This window comes from Biomphalaria glabrata, chromosome 5 (genome assembly GCF_947242115.1).
Source record: "Biomphalaria glabrata chromosome 5, xgBioGlab47.1, whole genome shotgun sequence".
NCBI lineage: Eukaryota > Metazoa > Mollusca > Gastropoda > Planorbidae > Biomphalaria > Biomphalaria glabrata.
Window position 1 is genome coordinate 5,466,674 of NC_074715.1, and position 24,629 is coordinate 5,491,302.

Below are 24,629 nucleotides of genomic sequence, written 5' to 3' on the forward strand. Positions count from 1 at the left end.
ACTGTACAGACGTATTAACTATTGTACCGTTGTAAAAACTCTACTTTCTTCTCCGTTTCGTCCTAGACTTGCACTAGATTCAACTGTTCCGGACAGAGCTCACACTGGACTCACTGTACAGGAATTGATCTTGAATCGTTACTTCGTCTCGTACTCGTGAAGTGTCTTAACTCTAAATCCGATCCCACCTCAAATGGTGTTCTCGAAATGGACGGAGCATCGCTGGTCTTCTTTCGATGATCACATGACCAAATCCGATGTTCACAACTTAGAGCTTTCCTGGAGCGTAACCAATTCGCTATTCATTATGATTGACCACTCGCCTGGCCTGTGTTATGTCAGATGTTTAAACACATACACATGATATATGCATTTATTTATATATTTTTTAACATTAATTTACTTAATCCTAGTACAACTAAACAATTTTCATGATTGAAACCCCAGCGGTTAAATTTACCAAAAATGAATTTTTATTCGCAATTACAATAAACTATCTATTTGACAGGCGATATTTTATGTCTAAAGTACATAGTAATAATTCCTTCCGCTTAATCACATATGAACACTTTTCTGCTCCCTAACTTTCTTTTGTTAAGGATGACACCGGGTGATACTTAAACATAAAAATAGTTTTAACAGACACTTTTTTTTATTTTTGATAAAATATGGTTGAAACTTTATTAAATGACAAACCACTTTTCCATTTCTGTTTTTTTTTAATTAGAATTAGAGCATAATGAAAACTTATTGCCTGTTCAGTGGGTGGAATTAGCCCTCCCTAATGGGCCAAAGAGTCTGCAATAGTGTTGCCAGTCACATCTATGTGACTCGGTACCCACTGCATTATTAAATGGGTGCCATAGCGTTGCTTTATATTTTGTAAAGCCATGATGACAGTGTCGATATTGGGGGGCCATGGTCCACGGCTTTGCAAAGCCTGAAGTACAGGTTTTGAGTCAGTGACCACAACTTTCCGTGTTGCCCTCAAATGTCCCTCGCCGAGATGAAAGTCAATGACTTTTAAGGCTTAACAGACTGCAATGGTCTCCGCATCAAAACTACAAACACTACCTCATGGTACAAAGATTTAGACTGAGTAAAAGCCAAGAAAGTCGTTGTAGGCTCCATAGCCTGCTCTTCCAGAATCTATCGATGCCACCCATGATTGTATGCAAAAGTAGCACTGGGCTTGAAGCCATTATGATCTCAAGTGCTAGAATGTTAACGTAGTTAGAAGAATGACTTAGCTTAGTGGCATTAGGGTCTACTAGTTTCAAGCTTATGTCTGGGGTCGTTGGGCGACATGTTGAATGTTTTGTCGGTTGTAGGAGAGGCCAGGTTTATCAGTGTGACAAGTCAAAAACTCGCTGTCAGAGTCACTCTAAATTATCACAGCATTAATTATTATTTTTCATTATTTATTTATTTTATTTTAATTATTTGTCCATCCTACCCCTAAATCATTCACCCGCCACACCTTTTCCGCTCCAGGCTAGTCTTAGTTGACCACCTTGGAGATAGCTAAGGCGCGTCCTTTCATTTATCTGCCCTTGATCGGGGAAAGGTAGACACACAATCTCTTTTGTCTTCCCGCCGGATGTCTGAGGGACGGTCGCAGTGGACACCACCTTGTGTGGGATGCAAGTCGCTCCCCCCCCCCTTTCCCATGCCTCTCTTTGATCTAGGAGACCACAAAGGACAAACACGCCCATTGACCTTCCAAATGTGCGACTCCCATCTCAAGTCTAATTCACCCACGTGTAAGATAATTCTTAGCCTAGGACATTTCCTGTGTCCGCCCACATTCTCCAGGCCTGTATATAAAGTAGATCTAAACCAAATCAGACCCTCTTATTTCTCTATCGCTGAGCAATCGAGTCTGGACTACATCATTTATTATTACTCCTAGAGGAATACCTGGTGGTAAGCCGAACTTAATCACAAGTTCCATCTTAATTACTTTTGTGCTATTTCCACTGGATATTATCATGTGTATTTAGCTTAGTTCATTTATATTTAATTAGTGCATTGTGTATTTCTCACTGGCGTAAGTAGAAAACATAAACATGTCCTATGTATTTATTTATGTATTGCATTAATTTATTAATGCTACGTTGCTCAATTGATCGTTGATGCAACCATGTATATATTTGTACATCTTATTCGATTTCCTTTATCTCGGCTGGCCGCCTTGATAATTTTACTAGCGCACTAATACTGCGTCTAGAAAAGAGTTATGAATTATCTCCCCTTTACTCATTTTACTCTAATGAGAGTTGCGCCGCTTGAACGGACACCCTCTCCATTCAAGCGCGCTCCATTGTTCTCGACCCACGGTCATATGTAAACAAATCGTCTAGGTCGATGACCACCGCCCATTCCCCCCCCCCCTCTCTTTCTCTATCCACCTGTGTTGTTTATGTAAGATTATTATCTCCCCTTCTATGTACATTCTTATATTATTATTTCCCCTTTTATGTACATTTCTATATTGCTACTATCTGCCATCTATTCTCCAAATCCCATTTGTCATCATCTCCCCTTTGTGCTCTAAAGCAACTTTACCAATCTGACGAATGCACCTCAGTCGAGGGCATCGATAAGATGCATGAGAGACATGTCCTAACTTGTCTTTATTTATCCGCAGCCTCCCTCAGGTGTCTGCCTATTTGTTTAATATCAAGAATCAGCTACTATCTTTGTGCTTAGTGCAATTCAGCACTGCCTTTGCCTACTGAGATCCACTCAACTCTATTACTTGGCGCTATCGGCATTGCCCGCCTATTCGACAGCCCATCTGTCAACTTATCAGGTGCGACGTCCCTATAGACTCCGATCTGTGCGAGACGTCATAGCTACGCCAAACCCTCTGCAACTCACTGGACTTATCCTGACAACTACGCTGCCCACGGCAGATCAGCTCTGCCCGCAGTAACCTTGTGCCCACGGTAGCCGGCCACCCGCCCTACTGTGCCCACTACAGATATTAGATTTTGGGGATTGAGACTCCACAAGAACTATATCACCGGCGTCCCTCTATCCGCTAGAGCGCCACCTCCAGCTGCAGAACCTCAAGCCAGGACACAGCCAGCTGCTACATCAACCGGACAACCATCTAAGTCAGAGGACAAAGTGACATACTCTCTTATTAGGTGCAAGAGTGATGATTAAACATAGAATATACTAGAGATAGATGCAAACCCTCCCCCTTTTTATTCTTATATGTATATTTATGTAAATAAATATTCTTCATTTTTAACTTTTGTATCTATCTTTCATTGCTTTGTCTCGTTGCGTGTCTGCTCCCGATTCATATGCTGATAGGTTGGTGTGTGATAGCTTTAAAAATAATCATCCCCTAGACATTAAACGCGCCAAACACACATCACATTTCCCCACCTGTCACAATCAGATAGTCTAGTGTCATGATGCATCTGGATACGTCTTCTGCATCTCCAACCAGCCACTAGTTTTCTAGCTGGGAGGTATTCATTCAGCCCTTCATACCGCTCAAAGCAAGTCAGCACTGATCTTTCCCTCCTAAGGTTTAGTGGACATACATTAGCCATTATTTCAGCCGCATTTCTGGGCTTGTCATAAAGTAAAGTTCCCTTTTCAGACATTGTGGTCTATAGGAAGATGATGTAAAGGTCATCTGTGTTTGTGGCCCATGGTTGACGAGGGTGTGTTGTGGCCAGCACAACGACCAACCGCCTAATGTCAGGTACCCATTAGAGCTGGGTGGACTCAGAGGCGCCCGAAGATCCCGAAATAAAAATCCCAGTCTTCACCAGGATTCGAATCTCGGACCACGGCACGGAAATTTTGTTATAACGTTCAATTTTTTTTTTTGAGAATCGACAAATATCATAATGTTGATAACCCTCTAATAAATGTAGATATTAAGGTTTTTTTCTTTGTTCAAGAAAAAGACAAACAAAAAAGAAAGACTTTATTTTATTGAAACTAATTATTTTGAGAAGGGATGATGAGCGACTGAAGTGGTGAGCTAGCCGAACAAACCAGAGAGACGCCTCTGACAATTTTTTCTAACCATAATAAAACACAGCACAAACTTTGGTATTGATAAGAAAAAGTCGAGTTCTAATGCTGGTGTTTTTATTTTATTTTCGGTTATTATCCATTCCTTTCATCACTAAACGTTAACAGAAAATGTTATCTCTAAACAGAGTTTACATACACAGTCGTGTAGAAAATACATTTCTGTTTCAACAGTTTCGTCTCTTATAATGTTTATATTTCTTAAAGGAGTTCTTCATAACATTTTCACAGTTAAACTTTGAGTGTATATGTATGTGTAAGAACGTTGTCAAATCTAAAGTTAGTTGTCAATGTATAGTACTAGCATGCCATGAGGTTAAAAGATAACCTCGAGATAGAGAACGGGTTCTACTGTGAGTAATTTTTTGCTCAAGGGTTTGCCCTCCACCTATTGATATTATTTTTTGCTATTCATAATTGTTTTTTCTTTAGCGCAACTTTCATGCTTATTGCATAGTAAGTGGGCTATGGTTCAATTACTATTCTAATCCAGTGAGGGACGGAGAATCTGGAAGTAGGTTTCCGAGCTGCCTTTTTAAAAGCAATATTTTTTAAAGTTGCTGAGTCTGAATTTGAACTCGAGGTCTCAAGCCTCCATGAGTGAAGCCAATGCGCTAGCCACTAATCTATACAAGAACTAATAAAAATAGAAGTTTTAATGTTGAGGACCTAATTTTCTACACAAGACCTGTTTCCCCTTAGCAAGTACTGTCTCTATTTAATACAAAATTAAGTAGTCACGACTAGTAGATCAAATAAGTTGTCAATTTTTCAATTGATTCATGTATATTCTTCTACAACAAATAATTGTGCAAACTTTCATCTTGATATGAGAATAGGTAGTTGAAGAAATGATGTCTAAAAAATATTAACAGTTACTAGACAGACAGACAGTTAGTTTATACAAGTTTGGTAAATAGTATCAAATTACAATGACATTGTTGTGAATGATAGAGCCTAAATCAATATTAAATTTAAATAATGTAACACATTTGTTGTGCAAATAAAAAAAAAAAGGAATAAATTAAATAAAACCTTATGTTTACTTAACGCGGTGAAGCGTTATGTAGACCAGGGCACGATATTCTGAAGAAAAGTCAAATATAAATATAAGCTAACTTTAAATAGTCAAAAGAATGTTTACCAAAAGTTGGAGATAACACGTCTTCGTAACTTCACTGAGTACGCTAATACCGTGATTGACTCCATGTATTCGGACAATAAAATATTCCTTGCTCTCTCTCTCTCTCTCTCTCTCTCATATTATCGAGGTTTTTTTTTCTTTCTATCTCAACCAGGAAGTTAAAAATAAATCGAGCTTGTCCTCTACTAGAAATAGCAAAGTAGTGAACACAATTTCCATGCTGAAGTTGCTTCATAGTAAATTAAATAGATATTTCAAGTGCTTTAGATTTAAAGGTAAGAATGTGATTATGTTTTAAAATTCAACTGCAGATATAAGAAACACTTCTTATATAATTGTTCTAAAATGTTTCCAGTAAAGAACATAGTAATCACCGATTTAATTAAACTAGCTAAAAATGAAATATATTTTTAAGGATCATGTAAATAATCAAATTTTCTCAACTTTAAAAATGTACAAAAAATTAATATTAAAATTAATGAAATGAACTAAAAACATTTACTCAAATATACGTGAGCGAAGAAAAATAAGTCAATATTATATAGACACATTCTAAACTGAGAGCATTCACCTTCATCTGTAATTGTAAAGAGTTTATTTTCAAAGATCTACACAATAAGCTTAACATAAATATAATACTAAAGCAAAAAAAAAAATTAAAATAAAAAGAATAAAAATGAACGAATAAAATGTCGTTGTTGTGTCAATATATTTTACCAGCATTTAAAAGTGGTAAATCCGCTATTAGTTTTGTGTGGACTATCCTTTCGTCCTTCCGTCCAGATTACATCTAAAAATTCAAAAGATGTTGAAAATTTGATATCAGGATCAATGGCGTAGCTAAGAATTCGACATTATTTGGGGGCCCGGGGGCGTGACGGTCAAGGCGGGTTTACGGGCTTATCTAGGGGTTGACATACTTACCCGGGTTCCCCACCTCAACAGGCTAATGCAAAACCTAATGAGTAATAGCATATCAAGTTGCATGATAACTGAGCATCGAATAAATGGTCATTAGAACTGAACAGTTAATGAATAATAAACAATTGTTCAACAAGGACACTATTTAATAATAAGTTATGTAGAAATAAACAATATATTTCAACATATGCCAACCAATGAATCATGGTTGTTTAAACATTTGTATTAGTATTAGCATAAGTAATTAACACACCTCACACACGCAAGCTCCATCTCTGCCCTACTGATCGGCAGCTTCGAATACAACAAACAACTCTAGACACAATCACGGCTTCAAGGGCAAGAAAACGACACTCTTCACCATAGCCCCAAGCCTAACACCCTGAAACAAAAGAAAACCTACATCTAACGATGCCGCTATATCAAAGAATTTTTCATTAGCGACACCCGTACCGAAAGATCAACCTACTTACTAAAGCTATGTACTTACGTACCGTTAAAACGGGGAAATAGTGAAACTGTAAACAACTCTACACCTAATAAGCTCTCCCTGCTACGAAGAAAATACGGGAACTAAGCGTGACGTATACACACACAATATTCGCCTAATACAAACTACAACTATTAAACACGAAAAGGAAATTTCACGCGCACACGACAGTGACCTCTTTGAGGGCCCTGTATTTTGTGTAATATTTAAAGTAAAAAAAAATTCCCCCACCCTCCCCGCCCCCTTCTTAGCTACGCCTCTGATCTGGATATTTTAGCTCATGCATATTATGATGCAATTTTTTTTTTAAACGAACTATTTAATTTTCAATATTAAATATGGAAGCATTTTTTAAATACAAATACACCATTTCATGACCATTCACTATTGCTAGTAAAAAAGATTCTGCGTATTTAAACGTTATTGTGTGAAAGAAAGCTTTTCCTTTCTAGAATAATGTAACAATAGAAAAATGTGTATTACTACATTAAGTGTTTTCTGGTTAATAAACTGTGAGCAGGTCAGGAGACGCTAGATGGACCTATTATTTACTGCTCAACATTTATTCATTATTTACAGTAGGCAGGTGGTAGCTCTACTGGGTGGGCTCGATCTGTGTACCTCGGTCTGCGAGTAAGGGGCTAGAGTCGCCTAAGCAACCAGACAGCACAATTAAACTAAACTAACTAATTAAAGCAAGAGACAAACATTATTTGAAAATAAATACTAAAAATGAAACTTTATTTACGTAAAAAATAAACCAATAATCAATCATATATATATACATACACTAAAGCTGAATAAAAGAACTATACCTATGCAACTACCAAAAATCAACACTAATCACCCAACCAACTATAATACTAATCAACCACTAACTAAAACCCTCTAATCTAGAATCTACAATATTCTACCACTAGTACAAGCAACACTTACAAACTAACCATCAACTAAATTACCCCAACACTAAACTCACTAAACCCAATAACATTTACAACAAAAGCATCAATCTAGAGTCTAGACAGAGGCTACTAAGGCTACTAACTAGTGCAGAGCAGGCAGGCAGTAAGCAGCAAGTAAAGCAGGCAGGAATTATAGCCTGCAATTACAAATATAAACAAACATAAGACATAAAAAAAATATAGAATAATCATTATAATGGATTAGATATAGACTAACACATACTCAAAACAATATACGCAGGTAATAACAATCACCTTCATTTAGCTAATAAAAGCCATACATTAATGATACCCAATTAAAAGCCTATGCCACAACACACGTTTGGCCAGACAACAATAACATAAATTTAGGTCTAGGCTCAACAAAGCCTCCATTATGGGGCATTGGGTAGGACGCAGCCATCTTTTACATTAAAAATTAAAATCAGAAACATGCCAACTTGTTAGAGCCGTTATCCTAACAATATTATAATATTAATAAAATTACTTTTAGAAACAAAAGATAATAAAATATTTACAAATAGACATAGTATAAAAAAACATTAAGGGGATCATTAGGGATGGCTCTTGGGGGGGGGGGGGTGACGCTATCCACATTTATGGAGCTTCCGGTTCCATCATAGACAATGGCTAAGTAATTAAGCCGGTGATGCACGGCACTAATCCGTTTACATCAAAACTAATGAAAACAAATCTAAGAACAATAAATCTTAATTAAAAATAACTAAAGTAAAACAAACTATTCCTCAACTTACAGGCGGTCCCAGCTGAAATTACACACAATTACAAACACTCACTACATGGTCACATAGACAAGCTACCTACAGACCAATGACCCAAACAGGAAAAAGGGACAAGACACGGCACCATCCGTTCTATTTATGGAGCCAGGTCATGACTCACCTAAACTAACTCTAACATTAAAGAGCTGGCGGGAGACACGCATGCACTCAGCACTAGCCTAGATAGTTTACACAAATTAAAATAAAATATACAAAATAGATTTTTTTAAAATAGCTATGAGAGCGCCAGCTCACAAAACAATCATCAGGAGAGAGGTGGATTTAAAATGAAAATACTCTGGCGAGGGGTTAAACCCTTTTGGCTATGCTCGTAGATATGTGTGGCTAGTTAGCTTTGCTTTTTTTTAAAAATTGACGAGGAGGACTTAACATCAAAACCACATAGAGGGAGTTAAAGCTAAAAACTGGAGAGGAAACTGAAATTCAAACCCCCTAACCTACATTTTTTTAATGAAAGGGGGCGTCTTAACCTTCAAATTAGTTGGAAGGAGGAGGTTTGAAACAAAAGAAAGGAAATGGTCTAAACACAGCTTCTCTACGCCTTACTTGCTCACACTGAACCTCATATCTAGCTAGCGGTCAACGAGTTGCGTACGCTGCAGCCTCTTTCGATTTAACTATAAACCTAGGTAAAAAGCTTGGGGTTAAGGCGTGGTGACGGAAGGCCCGGAGAGATCTAAAGCAGGTCATATCCCTCCATGGGCTGTAGCACCACTGGGATGGATGGATGGCAATAGCCGGTATGAACTTCTTTTAGTTCGACAGTCAGGGTGGGCCGGGCATGTATCCCGTATTAGGAACGAATATATTCCAAAGGCACAAAGGCAAGGTGTTCGGCGTAACAGAGGTGCCCTACGGAAACGTTTCTTTAGAAAACTAATGCAATGATTGAAATCTATTTAGAAAAAACGCGTCATTTTACTTTGTCACGAAGTGCCTGTTTTACGCAATAACGTAGATTTGCGTCACTTGATGTTTCGTACTGAAGCTTGACTGATATAATTGCAAAGACTTTCTTCCAAGCCAATTATAGTAGGCCTACAATAGTTTTCCGTAAAAGATGCATTGTAAAACTATACCTTGGACGTGAGCTCTGGTTTTGTCTAGACTGTAGGAGGACTTAAGAGACTTTATATTTAATCAACATGTACAATTACATTTAGAACTAACAGAGCACTAAAGCAACTCTTCACATTAGTAGTCTTTATCCGAGCGTTCATATTCGTAATTACAAAAATATTCCCAAAATGACTTCGGGCATATAACCTTCCTTTAGAAATTATCTAACCGAGCGAGGCTCGACCACCTGGTACTAACTACTTTAACTTAATGCTTTTAGTAAACAATAATAAAAAATATCACTAGAATAAAGATATTTGTATTATATAAAGAATTAAATTTTTTAGGGAAAACCTAAAAATGATTAACTGTTTGGTGTATTCGGTGTACAAAAAAAAAAACAGTTTTTATTTATAGTGCATTTTTTTTTTTTTTTTTTTTTTTTTTACAAAGCTTTTATCTACTCTCTTTGTCTGGTAAAAAGTGTGTTCACGTTATTTCTCCCACAACAAATCTCGCATCAAACTTAAATTTTGCACTTATTTCTTTTACCTGACAAAACAAGAATCAATGAAATAAATTACCAACTAGTTTTTAACTTTTGTTTATAAATTATTTTGTTTGGTATCTCAAGCACGGGAAAAAAAGTACTTGATTGAAATGGTGATATAAGCTGAATTAGTCCCCTTTATAGGTCGTCGTCTTACTGAACACCAACCTGAAAAATAGGACGAGGCTATAGAAACAAGATGTACAAGCAGAGTGGTTAACGTGATAGAGAGTTGAGTTCGAATTCAGGTCGTTCTCCCTTTTTTTATTTGTGTAAATGCTTTTTAATTGTAAGTCTAGATCTGTTTCAAATTTAGTTACATGATTGATCCAAACTAATTGATACAAGTACAATTAATATAAGTTTTGTTTTTTTTCAAATTTTTTTTTTTTTTTTTAGAAATGATCAGATCTACCTTGCACTTTACATTTCTTCTCATTGTCTTTTGGTATAATTTTCAACCAGGTAATAGATTTATAATTTACATTAGTAAAGTAAATTTAGGCTCATAGCAAAAGTATTTCATAAATCACTCAGATTTATTACTTCCTAACAATTTTTTTTTGTTGCAGCAAATGGTCTTTGTGGTAATAAATGGTTCGGTAACAATTGTCAGTACAAATGTCATTGCCAGAACACTGCCTGTGACACCAATGGAGACTGTGTCGCTCCTTCAACTTGTGAGAGAGGATGGTTTGGTTATAAATGTCAATATCGTGAGTAGATTTAAGAATATTTTCTGCCATCTGAGCTTCGCAAATAGATTTTCTTTGAATCTCTAACGCAGTTTTTCTCTTAGTAAGATCTCATAGCAAAAATAATGCAAGGAATTTAGTCTAATAATAAGGGAGACGGCACTAGACAATATATTATGCGAGAGATATTCAAGGTAAATATAGTGCTTGTAATTTCTATTGGGCATGATTGTCGTAATTCTCTTAGTTTTCAGTAAGACATCTTCCCGCTGATTTTTTCCGTTACGAAAAAGTGGTCAACTATTGATGTACCAACGTTTGACTAGAAATCTATTTTTAGTACAATGGAAATTCCTCTGTCTATTTTGAGAAGCTATCGCATTTACTCGATTCTAAATAATTGTACACAATGTCAAGATTAAGACCGTGACGGTTTATTACCTTCACTTTTCAAACTTGTTTTGTGATTTTTTTCGTTTTAACTGTGAGACCTCTAATGTAACAATGTCTATTTTAATAATATGCACCGAATATTGTTCATCTCTATAAATTTATCATAAGCTTTTCAGTTCTATTTCTGTGTCAACTTTTTAAATAATTTAAAGTACATTTAAATATAAACAGTATGTTTGCTTTTGTTACAGGAGATTTCACTTGTTATATCAACACTACAGACAATAGATGGCTAATAGATGGAAATGACTCAACATGTAATGTAGATACACAATTGACGAGTATAGCTCTAACTTTTAGTTTATCAATTCCATACACGTGGATGAGACTTGTTTTTAATTCAATAGGTAACTTTTTTTCGATTATTGGACTATATAGAGTATTGAAGTGGTTAAGAGCCGGGAAGTTCTTTACAGGCTGTGTAGGCTTCTCAATGTATGTTAGTACTAAAAGCATAATTAAGTATTTCACTTTTAAGAAAATAACTTATTTGAAATAATATAACTGAAAGGGGGCGCTGTGGCTGAGTTGTTAATCGCTCGGCATATGAACCCGGCGTCCTGGGTTTGAATCTCGATGAAGACTGAGATTTTGAATTTCGAGATTTTTAGGGCATCCCTGAGTCCACTCAACTCTAATGGATACCTAACTTTAGTTGGGAAAAGTACAGACGGTTGGTCGTTGTGATGGCCACATGACACACCGCTCGTTAACTGTTGGCCATAGAAAAAGATGAACTTAACATCATCTGCCCCTTAGATCACAAGGTCTGAAAAGGGAATTTTACTTTAAAAAAAAACTACTGAAAGTTTAAAATGTTGCTTTTTTAACAAATGCAATCTTTGAATATAAAAAAAAAACATGTATGCGTCAAAACACATTTTAGCGACTCCATTCCTTTAAATCGTTAAGAATTAAAATTGTTGTCAAAAATCCTTTGCAGCATTCAAAGTTCTGGTACAATGTCTACTTTTGTCTTCTGAAAGAAAACTTAAGTATGTTAACCTTTTTAAAACACGTATATCAACTCAATCCGTCGGCCTGTCTGTGCATCCGTCTGTCTGTCTGGCCAAAAGTTTTGTGCACGTTATTTCTCCGACACCCAATCTCGGATCAAGCTGCAATTTTATGCACTTATTTCTTTTATCTGAAAACACAAGAATCAAGAAAAAAAACAGTTAGTTAATTAACTATTGGTAATTACTTTGTTAATGAGATCTCAAACAAGGAAAAGAAATAGTATTTAACTGGCTTACTGAACTCAAACAAGAAATAGAAACAAGAGAGAACTCTACAATCTTCCATGTTCATAGACTCTTCGCTAGCAGAGTAGTTACCTCGTTGGCCTGAGAAGCCTTTATCTCACGAGCTCTTTTTTTTTTTTAAATTGATTTTGATATATATATACCTTTTAATTCTCAGTCTAGATCATGGATGCTCAACCTAATTCGACCTGGGGGCCATTTTAACTTCCGACACGCGTGTCGCTGACCACATCAACAAAAAGGTACAAAATATTAAATCAAAATTCACCTGAAACTAATTGAAACTATTGGATCTAGTTCTTACATTAATTAATTGGATATTTAAAGTCTATCATTTTTTTTGCGTCTAAAAATGGTTTCATTTCTCTACTTAAAATGTGAGCAACATTGTAGCTACCATTACCACCAACTTATTTTCTTGTCTCTTTTTGGTAAATATTCCCATCGACTCTCCAATCTCTAGGTGTAGTTTAAACAATCTTTCATACGTGGCTCAAACCAAAATAGCCTTTATATTTGTTTAATAATACCGCTCTATATGTTGTTGTTTTTGAAACAGCCCTTGGGCCTTTCTTTACAAAAAATATGTTGGCTTGTTAATCATCATGTTCCACAAAAAAAGATCCATTTACTTTTCATGGTAGATTCGATATCCAGTGTCAATCATAAACTCATCGCAATCGTTAAAGGTCACGATACCAATCCATCAGAGAAAAAGTGAGGGCCCTTACGAAAGTAAAGATACATTATCACCGTTTTGAAGGGGGAGAATTTTCTACTTTTTATGCCGACGTTTTGGCGGGCCGGATGGAATCACGTCGCGGGCCGGTTCTGGCCCGCAGGACGTACTTTGGGCATCACTGGTCTAGATCTATTAAAATTTAATTACGCGACTGATACAAACTAATTGATACAAGTAAGCTTAATATAAACTTTGTAGCTGTTTTTTTTAATGCATTTCGTTCTTGTTGTTGTTTGTTTGTTTTTTCATAAAGCTGCACCATTTTAAATGTTTTCTCTATTAATAGTAAAAAAAAAAGGCACTACAAAGAAGGACTAATGAATTATTATTTTGTATATCTTCGTAACATTTCATAACAATACAAGCTATAAAGTTATTAAGACGACGGGGGATGGCAGCGGTCAGGGTAGGAACTCGGGATCATCGAGAAATCCGAACGACTGTCCATCGCGCATACCGCACGACCAAGCAGCCATCAAATACTTCTTAATCATATCTTTATGCTGATTATTTAATACTTATTTAAAAATAATAATGTAATAATAATAATAATAATAACAAAATTAATACATCTTCTCTCTGTCAACAAAAATCACGTCGGTAACACTTTAGTCCCGCAAACGTATGTGTGGAGGTAGGTAGTATTGTGGTTGTTGGTAGTTTGTAGTTCAAAGATTCTGATATTACTGCTGGAAATATTTAAACCTACCTTTTTGCAGGAATGGGTCACGATACGTGGACCCTTTCGTATTAACCTCTGAATCTGTATCAAATCTCTAATTATCTACTTAGAAATAATAAATTAACAATTTAGAGGTTGACCATTCTTATTAATAAGCCACAAAATAGTAAAGAAAAAATGATATTTAAATAATGATTTCTTTACAGAGCCAATTATGGTGATTAAAGTATTTTTTAAGACATCTGGTGTAACATTTGAGTGTCAACCCCAAAGATTTGAAGAAATCAACAACAGAACTATCGATGTATTTTGTACATTAAATGTTACTATACAAGAGGTAACAATCACAGGAGACAGTGTCAAATCTTTATGTTCAGTTTATGTCAGTGGTGGTAAGAAAAACATTTTCTTTAGTATGTCATTTGTAGGTCAAAAATGTTTAAATGTGTTTTATATAATCTACTTCCTTGAAGCTTATTTGGATTATCTTTATGAAATTCACAGGAAGAAATGTTGCACTGAAGCAGCCTACACGTCAGACTTCCACTTTTCAACCAAATCACAAACTTTCAGATTCGGAACTTGCTGTGGATGGTAATACAAACAGTAATTTCGATATCGGAAACAGTTGTACACATACTGATATATATGATCCCTCCCCATCATGGGCAGTAACATTCAATACAACATTTGTTGTCAATCAGTTCATTTTGTACAATAGAGGTAACTTTAAAAAAAATTTACCTTATACCATGTTTTACTTTTTTTTTATTTTACTAGTTTAGTGCTGTAAAATATTGATGTTTGAATTATTAAAAATATGTCCTGAGATGCTATTTCAAATATAGACAAAGTAATTACATACGTAGAGATGTGTATTATCATTATGCATAGAGCAAAAAAAATAACATCTTTACCAAAGACAAATATGTCCCAATCTTTTTTCTTTAATGGCACACGGAGAATACTGTTGAACACTTTGCTTATTTTTTAGGTATGCCTATTTGTTTGAATTTCAATACATATTTTGTTTGTGGACCCCTATGTAAATTTTAAAATTAGATAGTTTAGTGTTACGGTACGTTTTTTGAAATCATCATTATTCTAAATTTAGCATAATTGTTTATTTTAAAGTAGAAAACTATACTTAAATATAACACACAAAAAAAGGCTAAATGACAATGTAATTATCCTTGAAGACCAAAACGTCTTGATATCAGGCACGATAAGATAAGCTAAGTTCTAATATCTTGTGTAGCGTCATGCCTATTTCTATAATTTGACTTTGCTGCAACATAATTACAAAATCCTGCTTCTAACAGATAGGTTTCTGGAAAGAAGTGAAATGATGATAATTTGTTTTAGAATATTTTAAATATTATTCACCTTAAAACTCGACATAAAATCATTAAATCGTCAATATTTGTTTCAAATTAGAGTCAGAACTTAGATCAGTTCAAAGTTTATTATATTTAAAAAAAAGTAAATTGCCCCTTTTGGACCTAACGATCAATGGGGCAGATGATATAAAGTTCATCTGTTTCTGTGACCCACTTTTAACAAAGGTGTCATTTAGCCTGCACAATAAACAACCACGTTTATTTTTCCCCAACTAATGGCAAGTACCCATCAGAGGCGCCCTTAAGATCCAGAAATTAAAAACTCCAGTCTTCACCAGGATTCGAACTTGGGAACCCTAGTTTCGGAAGCCAAGGGTTTTACCACTCAGCCATCGCGTCTCAAAGTTTATTATGATGTTGTTATAAATTTGTCTATAGAATTTCAGCGTTTCGCACTTTACAGGTAACATATTGTTTTTGAAGAGCCCACTATTACTTTGTCGTAAAAATTAGAAACACACAAAATATAAATTAGATGTAAATAGATTTCACGTTATCAAATCTACACGTGACATACTGATATAGAAATTATTCTATGAAGTAGATTGTAAGGCGTATGTATGTGCCGAATAGAAATCAAAACCGTTTGACCAATCTTGATAATACTTGACGTAAATGTTCCTTGGGTACTAACCAAACTAAACAAACTTAAGACCCTCAAAAAAAGAAAGTTGGCCAACTCTATGAAAGCATTATAACTTCATCATCTTGGCAACGTTTAGGATGTTTACATGAGAAAAGATCGAAAGGATCTAAAACTAGATCTAATTTTAAGAACTACACTTTGCACAGATAGTTTTTTACTTTGACACATGAACATACAAAATACAGTCCATTGATTTCATTATTTAATAAAATTAACCTTCAAATTTGTGTTTTAAAAGCATTTTTTACATAAATTCGTTCCTTATATCTGCGAATTTACAATTCCTAACATACATTCTTTCATTAGACATTTTCCAAGGTCTAAAACTCTAATTCAATATAACTTCTCTTCGTAAAGATAGTTTTATACTTTAACACATGAACATACTAATTATATGGTCCATTCATTTCATATTTTAATCAAATTAACATTCAAATTTTTTTTTAAAGCATTTTTAATACATTCGTTCGCTAAAGCTGCGAAGCAGTGTTGAGATATTTTCATTCATGAATCGCGTACTAAAAAGGTCACGCATGTGCAGAGCAAAGCCTTCGCGCAGCACAGAATGAACTCTTTCCAAGCCAATATTTAATACTCTAGATTAGTCTAGAACAGGCATGTCAAACTGGGTGCGCGACCACTTCGCATGCGGCCTCTTGGCCACCTAAAATATTATAAAAATAATGTTAAACTATTACGCTGGAAAACAAGAGATGACAGGCTACCTGAATTGAAAAATAGTATTTGTTAAACTGAACAACGAGGGTGAGTCTGCAGTGAAAGCAAGCTACATTTTGTCAAACTTCATTGTAAGCAATTGCAAATCATTTAATAAATGTGATTTTATGAAGGAGTGTGTCGTTAGAGCTGAAGTAATTTGTCCAGAAAAAGTGAAAGCATTCAAAGAAATAGCGTTAACTAGTGACACTGTCGCAGATAGAATAAATGACATGTCAGTCAGGTTGCGTGAACAATAAAAGAACAAATTAGCTGATTTTGAATTATTTTCATTGGATATCGAAGAGTCAACTGATGTAAAGAGTGTAGCACAGTTGGTTATATTCATAAGGACCTGTGACAGGAATTTTGACATACACGAGGAACTACTTGAGTTCTGTTCTATGCATAACACCACAACAAGCGAGGATGTTTTTGAGAAATGACAGGAGGTGATAATGCATTACAATTTATCTTTGGTAAAGCTATCTAGTCTAACAAGGTATGGTGCACAAACCAGGAAATGAAATGGTTTTGATTCAAAGTTACTTGCAAAAATAAGAGAGGCTGATGATAATTTTAAATTTGCTCATTTTCAGTTCATCATTCACCAAGAAACATTCTGCGCACAGCAATTACAATTTCAACATGTCATAAGACCATTTTCAGTCGCTTCTCAATTTTATTCGTGCCCGTGGTTTTAATGCTCGTCAATTTTTAATGTTTCTGGATGACATTGGACATGAATTTGATTGTGTTCCCTACAACACAGAAGTCTGCTGGCTCTCATGACATAATATTGAAGAGATTGTTTGCACTGCGTGAGGAAATCGTATTGCTTCTGAACATGAAAGTTGAACCTGTTAAACATTTCCATACTGACTAATGGGTTCGGGATTCGGCATTAGCAGTTGATCCCACTGGTCACCTGCAAGACTTGAATTTGAAACTTCAAAGTAAAGACAAAATTGTCACAACTGCGTGTAATCGTGTGAAATGCTTTCAAGCAAAATTAGGACTGTGGATAAACCAAATATGAAGTAAAAATCTTGTTCACTTCTCAACCTGTCAGGAACTAAAAAGATTAAATATGGTTGCGACATTTGGTGAATGTCTTAGACCTAGAATCGTTAGTAGATGCTTTCAATGACCGTTTTCGTGACTTCGTTACATAAGAGCACGAATTTTCGTGTTTTGTATCTCCATTCTCATTTGATTCTGAAAATGCTGCTGGAAATGTGCAACTAGAGCTGATAGAATAGCAGTCAGATTCTTTGTTGAAATCGAAGTATATTGAAATGGCTGTGCCAAAATTGTACAGTTATTTACCCTAAACGGTATGTTGAATTGCGGAAATTTGCAGCCAGAATTCTAGCTATATTTGCAAGCACATATCTCTGTGAGCAGTTCTTTTCCATAATAAAAGCTACAAAAATACCTCACCGTTCGAGATTATCTGATCGAAATTTGTCATCTGTGATGAAAGCGTCAACCTGACATTAATAAAATGGTATCCCAGAAAAGATGTCAAGCATTAGGACAAATAAAATAATGCGTAATCAAAGTATTTTTTAATTAGCCAATAGTACTACAAATGTAACTAAGGAACAGGTATGCCATTAATTATTGTATTCTATTTCATTATTTCTAATTTACATAAAACTAGTAGGCTGTTTCGCAACTGATTTTTTTGTCTGCGGCCCCTCAGGTCATAGTAAGTTTGTTATGTGGCCCATACACCTTAATGAGTTTGACATGCCTGGTCTAGAACTAGATCTATGTCTAACTCAAGATCTACTTTATACTTTAACACATGAGCATACAAAATAAAGTATATTCATTTCAAATTTTAATCAAATATATGTAGGCCTACAAGCAAATGTTTTAATTTGAAAAAATGGATTTAAGTCGATTAGCTATTTAGATAGCTCCATTTATACTATTTTTACTGTGGTGGGTTTGGCACAAACAATGAAGAATTAAACAAGGTGGTATTGGAGTGGATGCGGCCAAAGGAGTTTCAATGAAGGATGCCAGCAGGAAAGGGAATTCAAATTGAGGATGCCAGCAGGAAAGGGAATTCAAATCTGACCGGTGCTTGGTCAAGCTTAGCCGACCAGTATATCATGTCCTCCCCACTACAGAGCCCCTAGCTCGAAACGACCCGTCCCGGGGTGTTTAGCCTAGTACGTCTCTGGAAACAGAAACAACTGTTTCTTCTCCGAACATCCCTTCTCTTGGACACCATTTTATGTCTCCGGCCTTTAGTGTACTTGAACCTTGGATTCTACAGGGTGGCCTATCAGGTTTCTTTTTGTATGAAGCTTGTAGCTGGTGCTGTGGGCTTTCCATCTGGCAATCGAGGACACTAAAATCTTTCCCAAAACTTGATGTTTGGGAACCTGATGGTAGTGCGGTAGTGAGGGGTGAACCAAAAAGTCTCTGTTGCAGGTGACTCTGTTTGTTTCTCCTGAATGAACATGGTCTGCGAAATTTATCAAACCTGGCCTTGCATGGCTGACAAGCCTCGAACTTTCTGTCTCTGGATGCAGAGCATGGTTGGGTAAAGTGACTTGCACCACTGGTGTGAATGCGCCTAGCCTGTTTTTTGGCCCATTGTCCTACTTGGTTGACTTGTGGTGAAATGGCTAGTTCGCTCCTGCTAACTAATTCGCAGCGGGGAGACTTGACTGTTTCTCTCGCAACCTGCGGGGTCTCTCTACATCGAGAGCCAACATTAATAGGCAGGTGTGATGGCGTCATATCTTTTATAGTGTGCTTGGATTTAAAAACGTCTTGGTGTCTCTTACTCCTTGTCGAGAGGATGCGGTTTGATGCACTGAAGGCAGCTTAATAGTGGAGTTTGGGGGAATTTCCAGTTTTATAAATCTTGATCCGAGTACAATGTCATACAATGAGGATTCGAAAACAGCAGCTGTAATAGTACCAAGGACAAAACGGGACTTGACATGCACTTTAGCGAGAGGTACTGTTTTGGGTGGTATGTCTAAGTCAAGAGATTGGAGGGTCACTGATACATCCATAATGTCTTCAGGTCTTACAAAAGATCTACTGACAATGACATCAAAAGAGCAGCCAGAGTCTAATAGACATTTTGCCCTACGTCCATCGATTACTACTTCCTCTTCAACTTGTGGATTACGTCCAGGTGAAGATGGGTGGTTCATGTATCCAGGAAAAAGGACGGCAATTGTGTGGATTGGCTGTGATCTGCATTCATACAAAATGTGTGAGCGGCTGTTGTGAAAATTACACCATTTTCTTAACTTCAGTCTTTTAGGTATCGTGGGTGGTTTTTCTGAAACACGGGGCAATATACCATTGACAGAAAAACCTATAGCACTTGAGTGAATCAGAGTTTCAGGTTGTGACGATTCCAGACATTGATGCGCCACATGTCAAGACTTCCAACAGTTGATGCAGACTGGTGCTCCATCCTCAGCGTATGGGAAATATCCCCTACTTGTTTGCGCCCAAATCAGTCCTGCAGGTGCTGTGGGACGGTTAACTGCCCACTGAATTTGGTGACTTGTCTGTGTTTGGTGGAGAGGCTGGTAGGGGTATGGGCTGCTCTGCCCATTCGCTTGTTGAGTGTACTGCAAAGCCTCCAATAATTCTCCAAACATGTTCAGTTGGGAACTTACCAGTTCGCACCACTGGTTTTGTGGTTGGGAGTTTCTCGGTCCTGGCTTTCCCATTTAAGGGCCTGGTTTCTAACTGCAATGAATGTTATTGCTGGTTCCTCCTCCACCAGTTTCAGCAGTTCCCTACGTAGGGCAGAGTCGTTCAGCCCGTGGACGAATTGGTCCCTTAGCCTTGCCTCACTGAAGCATTCCACCCTCTCACGCTTTTGTTGGTTCACCACCACAGAGTGTTCGCCGAAAATCAGGTGTGAGAATTCTCGAAGTGACTCTGTTCCTCGCTGCCGTGATCTCAGGAAGACCACCTCAGCTTCCCGAACTGGCATAGTTTGGGCGAACGCCTCGAGGAGTGTTTCCATCAAGGCTTCACGTCACTCTTCGTTCGTGAAGTCTGCAAATCTATCTCCTTCCTGGCAGGGCCGCTGACATTGCTCATAATGACTGCCACCTTTTCCTGTGAAGAATAAGGCCTAAGCTCCCATGTCTCTCCCATGCAAACTCCTCGGCAGTGCCACTACCGCTGAACTGGCGTATCCGCTTTGTCTGTTCCGAGATTATGAGAGGCCGTTGGCAGGCCAGTTTTTGGGCCTCTAACTGAGCCCGGAGAGTCGCGACTTTTGTTTGGTCCACTCCTACTCCCTCTGTCTCCCCTTTGCCACTCAAAGGATTGACCTCACCCCAATCCACTGCATTGTGTTTCGTCCTGTTCTTCTCCATTGACTGCAGGTTTTTTTTAGTACTTAATACAATTATACTTAAACTAACTTAATACAATTATATACTTAAACTAACTAACTACTTAAAGTACCCTGAAAGTAGAAGAAGAGACAACAGGAATATCTAGAAATGGTACAATACAAGTACGCAACTTGGGTGTTCTGTATGCAAATGGACAGGAAAATACGCGAGCACAGTGTATTTGAAAATACGCATTCCCCCTCTAAAGCACAACCCCCCCCCCACCAAAAAAAAGTAGTTCTTGCTAATCATATACAGATAAGTGCGCTAATGCCTGGACGTGAATTATTCTTATAATCTACCATAAAAAATACTTGTTCAACTTCTGACTTGATTAAAAGGGCTCCGAAGGCTCCACTTATCGTCTGACAGGGAGGTCTGGAAGACTGTGTCTTTCTTCGAATCCCTCTTCTGACACCAAAAGATTATGTGGTGGGTTTGGCACAGAATGTAACACAATCAAATGGCGAGGCAACTCGGGTAATATATGTCTAGTACTACACAAAACAGAGTCGTTAAAAACAAAATTATACGCATTCTTAACAAAAAGCAAAATACAAAAATCCAACTTATCTAAAGAACTATATCTACCAATAATGTAGAAGTTGTTTCCCTTATTCGATATCAAACAAAATAATTAATTACCAAATATTAATTGACTAATTAATTATTTTTGTTTACTCATTCATGTTTTGTTAGGTACAATAAATAATTGTTTAAATTATCAACTTAATCGGAGAATACGCGATGGAGAAATAACATTAACAATTATATTTAAGGGGACAAAACTAAAAAATGTAGCCATATATCTGAGTACTGTAGTTAGTGATGGGAACTAAACTAACTTTTAAAAGTTAAACTAAAACTAGTTTTCAACTAAAATAAAGTAGTTAAACTATTAGTTATCATGAATTTCAAAAGATAGTTAAACTAAAGAAAGTTAATTAAACTATAACAAACTTTTCATAACTTTTTTTTTTTGGGGGGGGGACATGGCTGAACTAGATCTATATAGGATATAATCATCCGACTGTATGCCTACGGTACGGTTCGATCTTATTCTTTTAACATTCTAGTAATATTTATCTATAATAAAATCAGTAATAAAGAGTATGTTTCTTACATAAACGTTAATGCACAATAAAATTTTAAAAATGTCTTAATAAATATGTGCGCTTGTATTTTTGCCTTGAATTATAACCTTTAGAAAATAATGGTACTTTTTTTTTTAAATATGTTAACTTATTATATAACGGAAAATCTTACTTATACCAATAAAGTTTAAAATCTCATTAAATAACATACTTTTAAAATTTCAAATTTAGATCTAGTAACAAAAGAAATTGAAACGAAATCGTTGAAGTTTTTAAAACCTTTGTCTGACCACTAAAAATACAACTAACAAAAAAACAGGGTGGCTGTACCAGTATGGACTGCACACTTAGTACACTATATAGGCCTACATGTGTAGGTCTATCTGGCCAGATTGTTAAAATAAGTCGGACACACCGTCTATTTACTTTCTGGGCAGGCAGGGTGTTTAACTATTTTAGTGTAAAGATATATCTACGAACATGCTTGACTAGCCACGCCAGTGTGTTATTTTCTTGTCTGACCACTCCACATTAAGCAAACACTATTGCATAACGCTTAATGCAGGGTAGTCTACAGTATTATCGACTACACATGTACAGTACACTAGGCCTACATGTGGTCATGTGTATGTCTAGCTGACCAGGTTGTTAAAATCAGTTGAACACAGTCTATTTTCTTTATGGTCAAAGAGGGTGTGGATTCAGATTTTTTTTTCTAGAGTTGGTTACCCTAATGCTTTTAGATCTATATAGGCCTAACTGTTGATTTAGACTTAATATATCTCAATAATAAGTCTTAAGACTATAAAAAGGTTGTACTTGATGTTCCTGCAGTTAAAAAATATTGTTTACCGCCAATGAATTGATTAAAACCACTAAATATTGACCTAACTCACTAATCAGATTCCCACTAGAAACAGAAATTAAACACCTCCATGTGGCTCACAAAAAAAATTCGGAACAACCTCATTCATAATATTGCATAGAAGCTTTTGACAAAAAATATTTAACATTTTATAAAACTGCTACTTTCAAGTGCAAATATTTACTCCCATAACTTCTACCAGGATCTTACTTTACCCTCTTCAAATGCAGACTGACTAAATAGATGTTAACTGCATCATTTTTTTGATAATCAAAGTTATTAATATCACATGACCAGAAAACAGGGAGTGCGTTTCAACGCTGACCACATGATAAAACGTTTTACAAATTTTAATTAAACTTTTTAGTTAGTAACTAAAAAAAATTAATTAAACTACGAATTTAACTAATCTTTTTTTATGTAGTTAAACAATGGCCTTAACTAATTTTTTTAGTGAAACTAAAAGTTTCTAACTTTTTAGTTAACTTTTGCTCATCACAAACTATAGTATTAGTTTATTTTGTTATTATTAAACAAAATAATAAATTACCAGAAATCAATTGTATAATTGGTTACTCTTTTTATTGATTTACTTCAATTAATAATTGTGCTTCAACTTGATTTGAATATGGGTGTGGGAGAAATAACGTGTACAAAATTTATATCAGACAGACAGAGTAAGTTGATATAAGCTTTGTAATAAAACTAGCTCTAACAAACATTATTACTTGCTGCATAAAATGATAAAACATTTTAAATTGTAATTTTAGTTTTTGAGAGATAAACATGAAAACCAGAGGGATGGAAAGTCAAAGAATATTCGAAAAAAAAAACAACTAAAAAAACGGCTTTTTACCGTTTGTGGACCTCTAAATAGATTTTGAAAAATTAGCTAGGTTACTGTTAGGGTACGTTTTACAATTTATCCTTATTTCTATGTTTTAAAAAGAAGCAAAATAAAAAAATGACTTTAAAAAAAGTTATATTAAGAGTCTTTGGTGAAAGCGCTCAAGAAGTCTTAGTTGTTTTTTATATAGTGTCCATGTCTCAGAGCGCTCCATCATGGACATACGGTGGTAGGACCGCACTACAAACAGCGATGTCCTTGCGAACGCCGGTAAGGACAGTATAGAGGGACTTCTTATGGGCCGACAGCTACGCTGGGCAGGGCACGTATCTCGTATGGGAGACAAACGTATGCCAAAGGCAGCTTTTTTTTGGTGAGCTAAAAGGTGGTCAACGTAACAGAGGCGCCCCACGGAAACGCTTCAAAGACCAGCTTAGGCGTCAACTTTCCTTTGCTGACATAGAAGAGAGCACCTAGTTGAATGCGGCCTCCGAACGAAACAGCTGGAGGTCACTCACGAAGGCCGCGGGATACACATTTGAGACCAAAAGAAAATCTGCTGCCGAGGACAAACGCAGACGACGAAAAGAAAATCTAAATCGACCACCTGCGGACAATGGGTATGCTTGCTTGGATGTAGCAAAATATGTAGGTCACAGCTGGAGCTGCGCAGCCACGGGAAATATTGTATTCCTCACTAATCTTCGGACTCGAAGACAAGCCTTATATATATATTAAAAGTATCAATTAGTTTGGATCAGTCATTTAATTAGATCTATAATAAATCCATACTAACAATAATAATTCTTAATTTTTACCTATTATTTTT

The 24,629-nt window shown here is 36.1% G+C and overlaps 1 protein-coding gene across 1 annotated transcript in view; it reads left to right on the plus strand.

Annotated features, from left to right (window-relative positions):
* Nucleotides 1–14,042: 14,042 nt before the first annotated feature.
* LOC106057775 (receptor-type tyrosine-protein phosphatase epsilon-like) overlaps nt 14,043–24,629 on the plus strand; it is a 53,914-nt gene continuing 43,327 nt past the window's right edge. Inside the window, exons 1-2 of the mRNA XM_056028665.1 lie at nt 14,043–14,223; nt 14,336–14,554. Coding sequence (XP_055884640.1) covers nt 14,046–14,223; nt 14,336–14,554 — 397 coding nt within the window. The 5' untranslated portion in view covers nt 14,043–14,045. The remainder of the gene's footprint in view (nt 14,224–14,335; nt 14,555–24,629) is intronic.